Here is an 18,217-nt window from a genome sequence, read left to right as displayed (position 1 = left end):
GAAGACAGCCGTGCTTTAATGCTGCGCAGGTCCTGAGAGAGGAGGCAGAATACAGATCGCAGCAGGAGGCTCGGAGGAGTTTCCATAAAGACTGCAGGTACTCTTAAACAAAAGCAAGCCTGCAACACAAGCACTGATGCCTGTGATAAAAAAATATATGCATATATATCAAGCATTCCTTAATCATGCATCCAGCAGCTGATTTTTATACTTATTGAGAAATCCTGGTCATCAGCTTAATACAATTATTCATAGCAAACAAAGGAAGGCATGGATGGATGAAGCACTATCTGGGCAGCTGTGCTGAGTATTCATAAAACACTGCCCCCACTAATAATGACCCCCCACCCCCATTAAGCAGCTCAAAGCCTGTTGCCTAGCACAGTAAACACTATGAAAACATGGCCACTTGTTACAACAAGTTCTGCTCTAACTCAGCATTAGCACACAATCTTGTCAAGTAATTACAGGCTTACTTATCAAAACCCAAAACAACAACGTGACAGTCTGGGCAACTTTGTGTGCAATCAAGGATAGCCCCGCCCCCTCCGCCATCAATTCCAGCCAATCGCTGAGCTAGACTGTGGCACACTGACATAATTGTAGCGCAGCAGAAAAAAAAAAACAGAAGAAGAAGCAGCAGACTCAAGTTGGTGTTGTTGGTATCGTGATCGGTAGGCTTGTGTAAATCGCAGCTGGCAGCACAGCCGTCTGAGCTTTGCCTGCACCCCCTCCCCGGCATTGCTTCATACGCCATGTCATCATCCCGGTTGTAAACAGGAGATGCAAAATGGAGCCAGGGAAGCCTCTGCACACCATATAACCACACCGGCAGCACGTTCACCAGCCCCACACTTGCGGATGAACACCCCGACAATGTGCGTTTATCGGAAGCTTGAATGAAGCGCATGCACAAAAAGGTGCGGAGCGACTCCAGACGCGTAACGGCATGCGAGGCTGCGGTGACAGCCTGCGCGTCCAGAAGCGTTCGGGCTACCGACACTCGGTTTTTTTCTCCCCGCCACCGACACACAAACACAGCCGGTTAACACAATGACAGCGGCGCGGACGGCTCTCACACACATCACACAGTCCTGTCAGACAGCTGGAATGCGACTCCATGAAAATAAGACGAGCCTAACACTCGCGCACTCGCAACCGATAAATGGCACGGGGAAAGCGCGACAATGTGATCGCAAACCTACCTCCGGGGACTGAACAAATCGTCCATTTCTGACATCGAGCCCTAAGGTGGGGGTGCTGACACTGTGTGTGTAACGCTGGTTGAAATTAATTCCCCTCTCACACCTATTCCTAGGTGCTCAAAATGGAGAACCACGCATTCGCTCCCGGAGAGGTATTCACTGAGCTTGTGCTGTGACCTCAGCCAGCACGTACAGCGTCGCAAGCTCGGCTCGCTCCTCTACACACACTACTGAGCATGTGCTGCGACCTCACACACGCACGCACGCACTAAGAGGCAGGCAGACACAGCCGCATGCGGGATACGGAATTCATCTCTCCTCGTATGTCTGCACCATAATAAACAAGAGTGAAATTGCAATGCTGCAGACGCCGAGCTCGGAATACCAAACGAGGAGGGAGGAAGGGAGCGGAAGACCGAGAGTGGAACAGGGGGCCCCGATGGAGGGGGGTTCCCAGCTGGCAACCATCAGTGCCAACAACAAGGACAGCTGTCACTGCAACACGTGAGGCATTCCCCGCACAACCAGTGATAATAACACAAGGGGGGTTCTCTCGTTTTGTACTCGTGCACTTGAATGAATGAAAAAGCTCATCGTGTCCAAAGAAATGTTATATTTATACTGAAGGGCATCAGCGTAAAAATGCATCAGTTAAAGTGAAGATCAAGAGATCCAACATATTAAAAAAGTTGAAATATTCAAGTGTAACAGAAAAATAGTGGCGGGCGGGTCGATACCAACGCTGGTATTAGTATCTGATTGATATTAGCCCGATAGGATCGATACTTTGTTTCTATCCTCCAAGTTCAGTATGTAGAACACTGAATTGTGCTTCATAATAATTGTTTGGGGGTTTTTTTTGTTTTGTTTTTTGGAAAAACTATGAAAAACGTTGGAACGCTTTTGATTTGACTGTCATGTCTGTTTTATTTACAGCTTATAGAACATTTAAACAACAGAACTGGATCCAAAGTGTTTTAGAGATGGACACGTTTACATTACAGGTCTCCAATAAATAAATAAATAATGTCAAAATGCAGGAAGAGCAAAAGGTGTGTTTCGTACACAGTGAAATCGCAGTGATTTAGTGGTCATTAAAATGTGCAGATTAATGATGATTCATCTCAAATCATGACATACTCCTACCCCTATACAGGGATGGGTACCGGTATCCGGTGCCATGATGGCACTGGTTCTAACATAAACGGTAGTAACCAGACCGAAAGCACATTTCGGTGCTGTTTTTTTTCTTGAGATGTCATACACTTTCGATTTTAGCCAATAACTTTACCTTTGCAAGGATAGTGGGCGGGTCCAGGTACATACGTTCTTTTAGAGCAGAGCTACAGATTAAAAATGCCCAAGGCGAAGCGGTCAAAGTCTGGCTGTACTTCACAGCAAAAGATGCAAACTCAGCAGCCTGCAACAAGTGCTTTAAGGTGATACTGTGCAAAGGAGGTAACACCTTGAATCTGATGAAACACCTGGCGACGCATTGCGTTTTTTTAAAAGCCGAAAAATGCACCGTATTTGATAGCTTGCTGCAAGACCTCACACCGGGCACATCTACTGCGGGTGTGGTGCCTGTTATCGGACCCGGAGTTAGCAACATCCCCCCAAGAACCCGAAGAGGAGAGTCCTGGCCCCTAGCCCTGCCAGTGTAGCAGCAGCAGCCGTTCTTCTCTGGGTGAGTAGCTTAATGTTGTTCGTGTGTAATTTACGTTGAGTAGGCTAACCACGTTATTAAATTAATGCATGTAAGGTGAACTAGCAAACACCGTCGTAGTTACATGCAGCTGTTTTCTTATTTGATAGAGTGATACCATATATGCCCTATAGCTGCAGAAAAGGCTAACATTGTTATCTTTTTACAAAAAAAAAACAGCTAAACATGAGAGGTTTTAGGACAAAGTTTGTGTTTTCCATTGTTTAAGCACTGGTTCCAGCCAAAGGAGGTATGTTGTATCAACAGAAAAGGCTAACTTGGTTATCATTTTGCAGGAAAAAAAGAGACTGCTAAAAATAAAAACATAAGAGGTTTTTGGACAAAGTTTGTGATCTCCATTCTTTAAGCACCGGTCCGAGCACCGTTCGAGCACCGTTTAAGCACCGGCATCGTTTCAAAAGTACCAGTTTGGCAGCGATATTGGATAAAACCTAAACAATACCCATCAATATTGGAATTGGTAATAGCAATACTAGCTCTATATTTACTAAAACTTTGCCGTATTGCATAGCACTACTGAAACACAGCGCTGTGCTAGAAATCGATCCCATGAAGCTCCTGGTGCACAGTTTTTGTGCTGATGTTAATGCCAGTTCAGATTTAAAGCTCTGTAGTTACTGAGTCAGCAGAGTGTTGGAGACGTTTACGCACCATGAGCTTCAGGTCTCCACTCTAACTTTGCGGCCGAGCTCCTCTTGGTTCCGAAACACGTTGCAATAATAGCGCTTATAGCTACGTGTGGAAGATCTCCAAGAGAAGAAATTTCACATACTGACTCCTTTCGGTGGTGACATCATGTCAGAGCATCATGCTCAAATTCATTCAGCTCTACAGAACGACCCATTCTTTCAACAGTGTTTGTAAAGGCAGACTGGGTGGCCAGGTGTTTCATTTTATACACCTCTAGCGTTAGGATGTAGCATCGACTTTCCAAGCATTGCTGTGTTCAGTTATGACACTTAGTAAAACTGCATGCAGTGTCCCCCCTCCCTCATGTTCTACGACAGCCTCCTTGCAAACCTGATGTGCGGTTAAGAAAACGTATGGAAAGACGGTTTGACAAATATTTTGATAATATTCTTATTATAACATTTTGAATATGACTGGGGTCATGCAAGCAGAACATTTTGACTTGATATTTATGATTCAGACAAGGCCTCCATAAATACATGTGGGGATATCCTGGTACCAATCTGTGGACATGTATATAGTAGGGGTGCAACGATACACAAAATTCACGGTTCGGTTCGATACTTTGGTGTCACGGTTCTATATTTTTTTCGATACAAATTTTTTTTTATGTCTTTCAATTTGTCATTTATTAAAATTATAAATATATATTTTAACTCAAAAGTACAGTTTTTAAATGTAATGTTGCTGAAACAACAAAATAATTAAAAAATAAAATAAATCTATCTGATCGAGAAATCACTCATCTTTGGAAAAGAGTTTATTACAGAGAAATGGCTCTTTCCAAAATAAAAGCTATACTATACGCTTCTTCTGGGCTATATTCTCAGCAGCATATTAAACATATCAGGTCCCCATAAGGAGAATCATGTGCTAACGTCTGTCTAAATGACTCAGGTAAAGTTTGTAGCATTAATCTCGTTAAAATGACATTAACGCCATAACGCGGCAAATCTCCGTTAACGAGTTACCGCGGATCGCCCCGTGCGTGGGACTGGACGGCGTCAACACGTTAACAAGCTAACTGCGCTAACGCACTAGTTCCCACCAATTGAGCACTGCGTGGCACATCCGACATACTGTTTTACTTTTGTCCATGACGCGCTTACCATCAGGGTCATGCTTCACATGAAAACCAAGATAGTTCCAAAGGCCACATCTGAATGAGGGTGGGGGAGGTTCAATTTCGGGTAGCGTTGAGGCAGTTGCCATGTTGCAACTAGCTTAGCTTCTGTTTTGCTAGCTTGCGCTGCGCTCAGTGGATCTGCGCTCGACAGTGCAGCCTAGGCGGAGTAGTGGAACGCAGATCCACTGAGCGCTCAACACAGACAGCATCGTCAGAAGGAAAGTTGATAAAATAAAAAAATTTTTTTGTATTGTTCATACATATGCGTACCGAACCGAAAGCACTGTATCGAACGGTTCAATATCGATACGAGTATTGTTGCACCCCTAGTATATAGCACAATCATAATGTGTAATCTGTTGATTTGTTTTGCCTCTTGTCTTAGGGGCTCTGCAAACCCACATTTCTGCACAGAAGGAGAAACACACCTGGATATCAGCAGGCCTGTGGATAAGCACTGCCAGAAGGTGATTGAAAGAATGAAGAAGTGAGGAGTGTTTATGTGGTTGAACAAGACAACCGTCATTGGAAAACTCCAAAACATAATCTAATGCACAGAAGAAAAACAGCAGAAGAGGCTCCGCTTTGTCATATGTTGATGTGCTTAACATAAAATTAGGGCATTATTATCTGAGCATACAAAACTGCGTGTAATGAAAATATGTTTTATTTTAATTAGCTACATAAATATTGTGAATTTTGTCTTCTTTTTTTTTAAAGAGTGTTTTCTAGTTTTCCAGGATGCACAAGGATCAAGATCTGGAAACTCAATCAACATTATTTTTCTTATTTAACACCCGTACCTTTCCTGTAGTGGCATATCAAAATGTTTTCAGTGAAACCTTAATCAGACGCTTAACGTGCAGGATCTTGATTCTAATCATAATTTTAACGCAAAAGATCAATGTTTAAAACCTGACATGCAACATGAAAAATATCGATACATTCCCAATAAAATTACAAACCATGGGGGGTTTCCCTGGCTCATTCCCCATAATTGGATCACATCGGGATCATTCTTTTTCGTCATCATTAGACATTACACGTTTTTTTAAAAAAAAAGAAAAAAGAAAGAAAGTAGAGACCTCAGGTCTCATGTGGGGTAAAAATAGCTTCTCTGTATAGCTCCTGCATGCGTAAGCTTGCTAAGAATGTATTATTTAGCAAGTTATTTAACACTAATGCAAACCCCAGCAACATGCCTCATCCGATATTAGCTGCATCAAAGTGTCTTTATAATGAATGGCTATTTTTGTCTCAACATAACAATGAGCTGCCTCATACAGGCATCGGTTAGCATAAAATTAGCTGTCACCTACATTGATAATTGTGTAGTCATCTTAATCACTGCAGACCTAACAGGCCGGAGACCTGCTGCTTTTCTTTTTCTGATGTGAAAATGAATATTTTTAGATTTTAGTTTTTGTTTGTTAAAAAAAATGCTGAGGATGTCAACCTGAACTTCTGATGGCTCGATGTTGTCCTGATTTAATAAACGTGGTGTCAGTGTTGTGCAGGGCTGACTGAATTTCAGAGCTTGGGGGAGAATTAAGACGGGTGCACCATCAGTGCCGGTAAGCTCACCTGGTCTCTGGGTTATATCCAAGGATATAGAAAAAGGAGTCCATGCGGGCTTTGAACTCCCGGGCAGCGAAAATGTCAGAGAAATGGGAAATGTTGCATTTCCCCCTGCAAGAGAGCAGACAGGCTTTATTAGACAAAAACAACCAACATGACAAAGTGACACCCCAGCATGAGCACAAGTAGCCCTAATTAGAGGCTTCTGGTATGTTCGCCTATAGGAGGGGACAAGTGCGACAGCAGGTATCTGCTGCTTGTCAGCACCTGCTGACTTTTGCGGTGAAATATCAGGCTCTGGCTATTTAAGCCGTAAACACCAGCTGAACATGTCAGCGTTGCCTCATCTGCTGCAGACGCAGAGATCTGGAAAAGGAATTCAACCTGCCTGTCTCCCCTCCTAACACGTTTACCCCCCAGTGAGCCGTGGAGGCCACGGCTCTGACCACATCTTGATGCCATTTCCTGTTTCCAGCACCCTGGTGTCTGGCTCTATCAAAATAACAGACATCACAGCCATATGTAGCTGGGCTGCGTTGCAGAGAAATAGTATCTTCCTCCCCCTGAAAAGATTAAAGGGTGCTAAGGAGAGCCGTCTTTGGAGAGCTCAGAGCTGCGGCATTACAGCATCCCACTGGAATTCCCTCCCGTTTATCTAAAGCCCAGAGAAAAAGACAAATCAAAGGGAGCTCTGTGTAGGAGAAGTTGCAGCTAATTTTCCCTAAAATCTGTGGTTTCTGGAAGACATGGCTTTACCGCTTGCAGATGGTTTTGATTAAAGGAAAGGGGAAGAGGAGGGAAAAGGAGGGGAGGGGTGGTCAGCCAGGAGGGAGGAAGAGACAGAGGCAGGGACAAAGACCGAACAAAGCGTATTTGTTTCTAGACAAAGAAAATTATTAAGTCGGCGAGCATTTCCAAAGACATTAAATATATACAGAGGAGGCGCTATAGGCTGCTCTCTAGCAGCTTGTGCAGGTGTGTATTGATGCAGAGCTGTTTTAATCAGTGTTTTAATGTTCAACAGCATAAAGGTATGTGCCTCAGTTATGGCTTTGCATCTTTACACATCTGCTCTATTTTAGCAGCACCTGCTAAAACCAGTAAAGCATGCTATATGATCACTTTAGGATTGTAAAAATGAAATAGCTCAGTGTGTAGTGCTATAAAGCAATTTGGTATCAGAGCAACATAATTATTCATGGAGAGGTGGCAGAAATATGGGGATAATGGAGGTTTACGGCTCAGAAGGCAAAGGGATAAATAAAATACACTATATTATATCCTGAGTCTGGTTCAGACCCGCCATATGTTTTATGATAGCAGTGTTTCAATTAAAAGAAAAGGGAACTGATTTGCTTTACCATTGAATTAGTCAGCAAAAGTATAATATTTGCTTCTTCTTTTTTCCAATTTCTGATTAAAAGGCATAAGATTATCTTTATCTTGCTGACAGAAACACAAAATCATAGCAGAAAGTGCCACGAAAGTTGAATGACAGTTCTGTAATTTGTATACAAAGGCACCAAAATCCACAAATAAAAGCTGTTCCAGTTACACTGTTATAAATTCAAATACTGTAATAGCCTAGATGTTACCAGAGCTCTAGAAGCAGAAATCTCGGTGTAGAAAAAACCTGTGAAGCCTGTGCTGAAAGTATTCCATTTTTCTGTAGCACTGTTTAGAAAGCTTCCAGTCTTTATGTGCAGTTTTGTTTGCTCGTGTGTGGGTTTGTTTACCTGAGAGCAGCAGCATGATAAGTGTCCACGTAGTCCGAGATAAAGAGTTCTCGACTCCTGACCACTGGATCTGTGATGACCAGCTCCCGGCCAGAGTCTGCAGGAGGGAATAGTGCCTGTGGTCAGTCTACATCATATACATAATCTGTGACAAAAATAATGATTTGAGATAAAGTAGCTCTGTAAACCACAAAAGTATCAGCACAATTCTGTGTTTACCCACAGTAACAAGCACCTCTGTGGAATATTGCGCCATAATTCAATAAATAGTTCAATTCAATAAAGCCAGTAATATGCTATCCCTTCAGAAGAGAGCATAATGTTCAGTTCTCGAGTGAAATGACCCCTATGGTAGTTACGATGCATCACTGGCAACAAGAGGAAGTTGGGACTTGTCTTTGACAAATGACCTGAGCTGTGGCCAGTGAGCTCCGGCCTTGTGACATCAATTCTAATAGTCCAAGTCCCTGCTGCCAGGACAGACTGCTGATAGTATAGCACTGTGTGGCACAATCCTTGTATTATCGTAGAAAAAGAAAATGGCACAACACCGTACTTAGCTGCAACCCTGATCCTATCTGGATTTTTTGTTTGGTTAGGAGGCTGTTTTTACAGCGTGTAAAGGTAGAGATGATTATACTGTGAAGCAAAGAAAACCGAGCCACTGGGGGCACTCCGGCTAACAAGAACTGCCAACTGTGAACAGGATGTGTCAACAGGTGAGGTGTGTTATTTTATCTCAGTTTGAAGAGAAAATTGCAGTTTATAATCAGGCTGAGAAACATTTCCGGGAACACGCACATTTAAAAGGCTAAAATTAAACTTGTGTGCAACGACAAAGTGTTCAGAACACCGAGTAACACTTAACTACAAAACTAATTTAACTTCAACCATGTTTATAGGACACAGAGTTCTTGCTGCAATAAAACCAAGTAGAGTAGTTGACATTTTCAATTCTGACAGTCAAAGAACACAGAGAACACAGATATATGTAGCCATGGGGTACATGGAGAATAGGTCAGCTAGTTTCTTTAATTACACTTAAACTACTGAGTGGGTTTGAACATGTTTCAACTGAAAAAAAAGTTAAGTAAAAATAATAAACCAATAAAAAATAAAAAGCCCCAAAGAAATGTGGGAATGATTAGAATAGTAATAGTGTGGAACCGTGGACGAAATACGGAGCTAAAACTATGGCTAATAGCTGATTTACTTTACATTATGGATAAGTAGCTTATGTTTAGCTAATAGTAACAGACAAATGTATTAAATTGCTAGCTAAACACTCTAGATCACAGGTGTCGAACTCCAGGCCTCGAGGGCCGGTGTCCTGCAGGTTTTAGATGTGTCCTTGAACCAACACAGCTGATTTAAATGTCTAAACTACCTCCTCAACATGTCTTGAAGTTCTCCTGAGGCCTGGTAATGAACTGATCACTTGATTCAGGTGTGTTGACCCAGGGTGAGATCTAAAACCTGCAGGACACCGGCCCTCGAGGCCTGGAGTTCGACACCCCTGCTCTAGATGAACAACTAAGGACTAAGCTGTTATAAATTATTACATTTCAAAACAGTAAGGCTGACAACTGAACTCGTGAGCTCATCATTTTGTTTACCAGTTGAATTTGCTTAAAGTTTGGATAAACAGTTGAGCATACAGTAAGAGTTTGTGTTGATAAATGTATTGATAAGCACTTTCAAGCCGTCTGAATTTCACCTTCTCTCTCCTTTGGCTTGTTTTTTTATCCTTTCTCTCTATGCCCTCCTTTTTCCTTTTCCCATCACCCCGTAACCGGTTGCAGCAGAGGAGACTCTCTGAGCCTGGTTCTGCTGGAAGTTTCTTCCTATTCAAAGGGAGCTTTTTTCTTCCAATCATCACCTAGTGTGTACTCACAGGGCGAGGTCATCTGATGTTTGGGTGTTCTAATACTGCAGGGTCTTTACCTTATAGTATAAAGCTCCTTGAGGCGACTTGTTTTGAACTGGCTTTGGTTTTGACTCTGAATCCAAAAGGATGATACGATATTGGTTTAGTGATATAACTAAACAATTACTCATTTACCTGTTGCAGGCCGTTCAAAGATTTGCATGTATGACTGATGGCTTCATTAATTAAAATATGTTTTTAAAAAAATACTAATAAAAATCTAAAAAATAAGCACTAGAGTGCTGCGAGGACACCCATTACTCCAACAATGTTAAATTTCTCTCAGGATTTGATATTCAGTGGCTGCAGATCACTGGCAGGCTCGTGTTCCTGTAGATGTGAATGTGCTGAGAGTGTGATGAGTCCACTGGCACTGACTGGGTTGAGAGCGTGTACACTGAAGGGCCACATGACACTGCGGGTTATTAACACTCCACTGTGCTGCTGTCTGGCCTGAAGCAGTGTTACCCAGGGAACCAGCACAGAGCCACGGTATTGGCTCGGCTGCCAGGGACACAGCGCGGAGAGCACAGCCAGGTGTGTGTGTTTGTAGAGGAGGAACAGCACAGAAAATTAAATGGATTTACTCTCTTGCGTGCACGTACTGTACATGTGCACATGTGCAGGTGTGTTTAAACGATCAATCGGCGGCCTCACCGTTCTCATTGTTGCGATCCTGCACCAGGTGCTGGTAGACGGAGTCAGGCACCTCTGACTGGCGGTAGTACCATTTCACATTCATCAGCAGATGGTCCCGTTTACTCTGCAACACAGAGAGACACAAAGTGAGTGAGCAGGAGACTAAAAAGATCCCACGCTAAGATAAACAGACATCGTTCTGTTTGATTACGACGTCACAAATTGGCCTTTTGGCAAAGAACGAAGCCGTGCAGATGCACCGTTTATGGCTCACACAGGCTGATGCCAAGACGCACGCAGAGAGACCAAGTCAATTAAAAACGGATTGTGGGGCATTTAGAGCCTTAATAAAGTAAACAGTGGGATGGCCGTCGCTGGAGGAAGTATGGAGTGAGAGGAACCATGCGGGGAATGGATGAGTGTTCAACCTATGCCTTGTGCAAATCAATCCTTTGCCTTGATTTCACTTCACTTAATGATAATACTCTAATGAGCCATTATGTATTTAACACACTACTAGGGCTTTATAAAGCTTTTTGATGCACATGTACAGTATCAAGTTTTCTATGCCTTTATGTGCTGCCACCCACTGGCTCTTTGATAAAATGCAAGTCAGCAAATCTCTTTTAATCCTTCAGCTGGCCAGCAAGTGGCAGCACTGAGGTGAGAACAGAGCCTTTCCACAGGGTGAGTCAATGAAAACACACAGAGGGAAGGGAAAAAAACAGCAGGGGGGGAAGGTGTGGGGAGAAAATGGTAGAGACTGACACTAGTGCTGAGGTGAGGGATGAAAAGGGCAAAATACTGTTTTCATTTCATGTTATAAAATATTTATTGTGACTGCACATAAACCCAACTGACCGTCACAGTGGTTTGAAAGAACATTAGAGAGACTGCCAGGGTGGGTGCTGGACTGCGACACAATCCTGTTGGCCCCAGCCATCTTTATTAGGGGCTCTGCTGCACTGCACTGAACTGAACTAACAGACCGAGACACCTGCACCGACACCACCAATGGAGTACAGGAGAAAAACCACAAGGGGAGAAAATAAAAAGGTGGGGAAGATACTTCAGTAATCCAAGGCAGACAGTTTAACATCCACCCTTTCCAGGCTCTTGTGTATATATGTGTGTGCGTAGCAAGAAACATGAGGTCAGGGTAAAGATACTTAAAGCCTTTGGAGTACATTGTTCTGTTATGTCACAGGGGAGGAGACTGAGAGCACACGCAGCCAAGCAAATCATCACCTCCCCTTAAACCTCGAGACCACCTCTGGTTTTCTCATTCTCTCCACTCCTTCCATATTCCATACCCCCCCCCACGCCATTCTTCCACTGTAAACCTTTTCACTCCACCACTTTTTGTTTTTTCATTTCTTTTCCTTTCTCAAACCTTTAGCAGGGAGGAGGAATGAGTGAGTAAGTGAGCCTGGACGTGTTAAACAGCAGCTGGCATGCAGTCAAATCAGCTGCATTTACTGCTCTGGATGATTATATGCACGCAACATCGCACAAGCAACACACACACACTGCTTGTGATCCAACACTGATGGAGTAAGACACAGCCCCCCCCAGCAGTAAGGCGTACTGTGTGTGTAGAAATGTGTGCAATGATGTCATGCCACTCCCCCTCCCTCCAAGCAGTCAGCTCACCCTTCCATACCTCTTGTCTATCCAATGTACAGACACAGTTGCCTTCTAGACTAACAGGGCTGCCTGCCACAGCGGAACGAGTAGTTATCCGGTGCTTATACATAATTAATACTTTAAAGGCAGACTGTAAATGCTGCCGGTGTGCTACCCGAACATCTCATTTTCTGTCTGTAGAACCCACAAAATGCAGAGCCTGATGCAAACAAAAAGGCACAGGCAGACGGAGAAGATGCAAAGAAGAAAAAGAAGACAAACAAAAGCGCAGGTTGTATGTCTCATTCATTAGCCTGCATTGTTTCAAACCAACCAAAGCAGAGACCAAATGTTGCTTCCACTATCATCAGTATCCTTGTTGCTAGAGAGTAGCCGCCACTCTCCAGAGCAGATTGCTGTTATGAAGCTCACAGCGGCGTTAAGCCCTCTCAGGCAAAAAGAGGGAGGGAGACGGAGAGAGACTCTGAGAGTGCAACATATGGAGCACGTAGTGGGAGTGGAGCGCAGCTTTCAATTATCACAATTCCATAAACATGCGGGGTGGAAAAATGAGTAGATAACACTGGGAGAAAATGAAGGGAGATGATAGACAGCTCAGACTCGCCGCGCGAACTACTACTCGCATTGTCTGGGCTTTGCTAAGCCTGTCACAGAAAATGACAGAGGGAGAACATAAGAACCACAACGCTGAATTGATTAGAGGCATTCCACGCTGCCTGTAGAGAGCCGAGCCCCGCACAGTGTCGGCCATCTTTGTCTGTCCTGCCAGAGGCTAAACATGGCCCTGCCCTCCCCCTCCTCCTGAGGCCCTAAATCCTGGGAGTACCGCTCACTGCAGAGAGGCCAAAAGACTTACTGAGAGAAAGAAACGAAACAAGGCGGAGGGAAAGAGGTGAAGAAGCAGAGCAGAGGAGACAGAAGGGGAGAAATTAGGAGAGAGAAAGGAGGCAGATTAAGGTGAGAGCAGTAAAAAAAACCCATCTCATTTCTTTTCACTTAAAATCACAACTATCCTCCTCACTGCAACCCGCAGGGTACAAGACTGCCCCTTTATTCACTGAGGTGATATAAATCTGAGAGTCATGCTTTGGGGCTGAACACAATAGCACCTCCCCTCCCTCCCATGGCTCAGCTTGGCCTGTGGCATTCTTTTAGCACTCCTCAGACAGACAGGGGTTCAACTATTTCTCAAAAAGGATATTTATTAGGAAAACATAAAGTATGTTTCTTGTGGAACAAGCTAAAAAAAAAAATAAAAGAGGCAAGAGTTACTGTTAATAAAAACGAATCAGTGCATTCATCACTGTCCTGAAAGCAGTCAAGACAAGACAAGCCAGTTAATTCTCCCCTTGACTAGCTAAAGATGGCTGGCCCCTTGGGTCCATAATGGCTGTGCAGTTTTCTTTGTGCAGTCAACTCTGGAGCGAGGGCCCCTGTGTACGACCACAATGCTACAAAGACTGGGAGAAGAGGGATACACAGAGGGCAGACTTTTCTCTTTACAAGGAAAGGCTTTAAATGTGAAAAAAACAAAACAAAACAGCTCCGTTATTCGAAGGAGAAAAATCAGTCAAAGATCGGAGAGCGCGGGATTAAGTCTGCGTTTTCAAGTGCGAGAGTGTAAAATCAATGCAGTGCTTTTCAACCCAAAAACCCCCAATCCCTGTAAGTGTTTGAGCAGCAACCGGCTTCTCTCGCGACTGTTCACAGCGGCCTTTGCAATATGGCAGCCAGAGAGCGTTGTTACAACCTGTAACCCTCAAACCTAATGCCCAATTCCGCCTCCTCCTCCTCTTCCTCCTTCCACTGTAACACTAGAGCTTTGCTTTAAACAATACCAGATCCTCCCTTCTCCCACACGACAGGCCCCCAGCGCACCTCGTTAACAGGAAACCTCTGTTTATTTTCTCTGCCTTTCAAACACACTTCTTCCTCTGCAAACCCTGTTAGTGACCACCCCCTCGTGCACTGGCGACAACACCAGCCAGGATCTATGACTTCCTGCAGGAGGTGGCAACCAGAAGTAAAGAAGGAAAGACATATCCCAAACCCGCAGACAAAGGAGACGGCAGGGGAGGGAGGGAACGGGGGAGGTCATGCAAGCAACGGCAGCAGCAGCAGCTTGGTGTTAGCAAGGAATGTCAAGCAGTTCAGCTAAGCTAGCAGGCTTGCTGAGCTAACAGCTTAGTTAACGAATGCCCCGAGGACAAGGGAGGCTCGAGTATGTGAGATCAGGGCTGGTACTGGTGTTGACACACACACACATACACATAAAATGGTAGGGAGGGCATAAAGTTGGAGTGTTCACCTAGCCTGTCGGAAGGGGAAATAAAGCACAACCAAAAGAACAAAAGGGCGATTGTGGCATTTGGAGGCAGAGATGGGATCTGGGAGGACTAATCTGCTGCTCCAACATGATAAGATTAGAGAAGGGGGAGGCAGGAAGAGCTGGCTGGGAAGATCACACGTACACTCGCGCAAGCACACAAAGATGATGGATATGATTGGGAGGGTTTTCCACTCGCCTTTTCTCCCTTCCCCATTTTCGTTCTTCCTCTCCCTCTTTTTTTCCCGCTCTCTTTGAGACGGAGAGATCTGCCAGCACACCAGCACTCAATAAGCACTTCCATCTGGACGGCACACACAGACAAACTTAAAAAAATAAAAAAATATATTGCATGTGTGTGAACATGCAGTTGTGAGGTACAAGAGATCTGCTGTGCTCATGCAATCTCAGACATCTCAGTGACTGACAAAGGAGGTTGTTAAAAAGTAATGCTAGCGTGCTGTGTGAACAAACACACACACACAAATACACACACACACAAATAACAGGCTTTCAGGATAAGCACCTCTATTCTTCTCCCAAGCCGGCAGCAGCAGCAGGCTGGGACTCTGTGTCAGAGGTAAGAGAAAGCAACTCTAAATCAGACTGTCAGAACCAGCAGCAGCAGGATCCCTCTCTTCAATCCTCCTCTCCTTATGGGCTTCACCGTGTGCACTTGGCTACTTGGAGGAAGCCTCTGCCCCTCAAGCCTCATTCTCTGAGCCACACATAATAACACTAAGCAAATGCTGATTACAACATTTGTTGGGCGGAACTGTGCACAGCCTTCTTGTATGCCTGGCAACAAGAAAAAAATGAATAAATAATTAAATATATAATGTGTGAGATTGTGTGGGAGGCATGGGGGGTGGTGGGGGAGGGGCAAGGTGAGTCCCAGCTGTGGTGGCGATGCTGGCAGGACCTTTTACACCATGCCTACACATGGGTGTCTCTCTCTCTGCCTCTCTTTGGCTTGACCTGTTTGGATATTAAATCGGCACCCTCTGCTTTGAACACACTGGGCCCATCTGTCAGCCCGGCTCCATATTGGATTGGATGAGCATTAGCCGATTCAGAGTGGGCAGATTTGCTCTCGTTTCGCTTTGTGTGTGTGTGTGTGTGTGTGTGCGCCTTTGAATGCCTGTCTTAAATTTAAAACCCACTTTCACAGAATCAAGCCCACAGGGTTTAGATCACTTTACGATGGACTCGCTGGCCGGGTCGCCGTACAAATTGATGACATACAGCAACACATGTGAGGATGTTAACAGGTCCTCTTGTCATCGAGGCAAAAAACACAGCAGAGAATCGAGGAAGGGGAGGGGGGGGGAGAAGAAGAAGAATGAGTCACGCGGAGCTCACAGATGATACTAATTAAGACTTCGGGGCTGAGGACCACTACTGGTGGATCATACTGCCAACCACAGGCACCCTTTTACACACTAGAGAGTCACAAGCACCCCACATGACTGCGACACTGAGGTTCACAACTTTTTCCAACCCTCTGCTTCGCTCCACAGTCTGTTTCACTTCTCCTTTATTTCAAATGTGTCCTCGAGGAATACAGCAAACTAATAGCAGGAATAATAAGATATCTGCTTTAAAGGATCGCGCTGGATTCCTTCTAGAAAGAGAGAGGCAGTGAGACTTGAGAACACTAGCGCTGGCTGTTTGCGGCATAAAACAGCCGAGCTGCGTCCAACTTAAATATTTGTCTTTGCCTCCAACACACTTCTGTTTCACGTCAGTTTAAGCCAGGAAATTTAACACAAGTTAAGTGATGGTGCAGATAGCAGCACTGTTAAAAGTCAAAGGGAGAGAGGGGTTATAAAATGATGATCACTAACAGCACAAAACAGTCAAAGAGCACCTGGCAACTTATGCTCAGTGATTTAGGCTAAATGCTAATACACACACATAGAGAGAGACACACATTAGCACAGTCAGAAATCTTTGCAGCGCTTTGCAGGGGTAGAGACTAGAATGCAGATCCGAGTAAGACTTCAAACGCAGGCTGCAGGAGGACAGATGGAGGCGGTTAGGAGAGCTCATATCTCAGTGTTCAGATCATAATACTGACTTTATTTCCCAAGCTCTCCCTCTCAGCCAGACATAGAGTTAAAGCCTGCCAGAAAACATTGTCATTTCTGCCTTCAGCCTTTCATTTAGCCGCTTCAAAGCCATCTCGCTTTGATACCTGGCTTCCCTGTGCGTGTTAGTGTATTCGCCAGCGTGCCTGTATGTGTGTGTGTGCTTGTGCATAGCCTGGGATGTTCTCAAGAGAGCGGAGACTTGTCTGGTCTCAAGGTAATGCCCGTGAGTCAGGATTCACAGAGAGACACAAACACACAATGAGGGAAGAAAAAAGGGAGGAATGCTGACGTTTTGAGAGGACACTGGCTTTTTCTTGCGCAGACCCTTTAAACCGCCGGGTGTTTCATTTCCCTGTAATCCATTGTGTTAGCTGTGCCTTGTTAGCATAGCCTGGTGAAGTAATGAGACATCTCACTAATACTTACTAGACTGCTGCTATAGAGAAAGAGAGGAGGAATGCTCACAGAGAGGGGCGCAGAAAGGATATGACTATCAGACTGTGTGTGTGTGTGGATTTGTCATATTGGACGTTTGCCCAGCAAGCTAATCCAAACCCTGCATATGTGTGTGTCTGTGCGTGTGCGTGTATGTGTGAGGACCAGTGGCAGCCTCTTGAGCAGGGTATGGCAGAGATGGAGCTGAGTGCTGTAATGGAAGACAGGAAATGAGAAGGCATGCTTAAGCCAGTGCTAATCGATGTCCCCCCCACCACCCCCGTCGCCTTGGTATAATTCACACACAAATTTATCACGTAGTGTGTGCGCGTGTGGGTCGTATATCTTCTCAACAATGCACTGGGGAGTCAGAAAGGTGCTGTGCGTGTGTACAAATTTGTAGCACTTCAAAGACTGACGCAGTGTGTGCTCATGTGAATGCTTTGGAGGTCTTTATGTGAGAGCAGCTGTCAGGCCATCAGGAGCGTCTAGAGGGAGAGCGTGTGACAGTGACACAGATACAAGAAGCTGAGGCACCTCCTGCACGTCTGTATGGTCAGAAAACGCACGTTAATGCACAATTATGATCCTTCTTGCAATACAAATCTCATTTCTGCATGCACACGCAAACAAAACTGCATCCATTTAAAAGAACAAACGTGGACGGAGCGGCGACAGTCAGCCATGGATAGAGAGAAACAAGCAGAGTGTATTAACACGAGCATGCAAAAACAGATCTTAACGCAGAGTGTGAAAACCGGACAGACAGCTTAAACCACCGCAAGCTCAAGCACTTGTGATTGTTTTGTTTTTATCTGCCCGCTGCTCCCAAAGATATCCATCTCTCCGGCTCCCTTCCCCTGCTTTATCTCGGTCTGAAGGTGACCTTGCCTGTCTGTCAGTCTCTAGTGATGACACTGGCCCTATCAGTAATACATCATGTAAGCAGTGTATCAGCCAGATGCCGCACTAGCTGAGCAGTGGGTGGTCTGTCAGGCATGCCTGCTTTGTACAATATGCAAATAATCACATGCAAATTACCTGACTCTGTGTGATTGTGATTGTGTGTGTGTGTGTGTGTGTGTGTGA

At 44.6% G+C, this 18,217-nt stretch overlaps 1 protein-coding gene across 3 annotated transcripts in view; it reads right to left on the bottom strand.

Annotated features, from left to right (window-relative positions):
• rerea (arginine-glutamic acid dipeptide (RE) repeats a) overlaps positions 1 to 18,217 on the bottom strand; it is a 130,476-nt gene that overhangs the window by 29,556 nt on the left and 82,703 nt on the right. For 2 of the 3 annotated variants that reach the window (XM_085345474.1, XM_085345473.1), the window contains exon 1: positions 1,206 to 1,422. In XM_085345474.1, coding sequence (XP_085201600.1) covers positions 1,206 to 1,240 — 35 coding nt within the window. In that variant the 5' untranslated portion in view covers positions 1,241 to 1,422. Of the gene's footprint in view, positions 1 to 1,205; positions 1,423 to 6,331; positions 6,437 to 8,061; positions 8,159 to 10,645; positions 10,752 to 18,217 lie in introns of those variants that run through there. The other variant, XM_085345471.1, reaches the window with a different exon arrangement.

Source organism: Diplotaxodon limnothrissa, linkage group LG20 (genome assembly GCF_057381915.1).
Source record: "Diplotaxodon limnothrissa isolate DT_005_m linkage group LG20, D_limnothrissa_male_GT1.1, whole genome shotgun sequence".
NCBI lineage: Eukaryota > Metazoa > Chordata > Actinopteri > Cichliformes > Cichlidae > Diplotaxodon > Diplotaxodon limnothrissa.
This window is presented reverse-complemented; position numbering and strand designations above follow the sequence as displayed.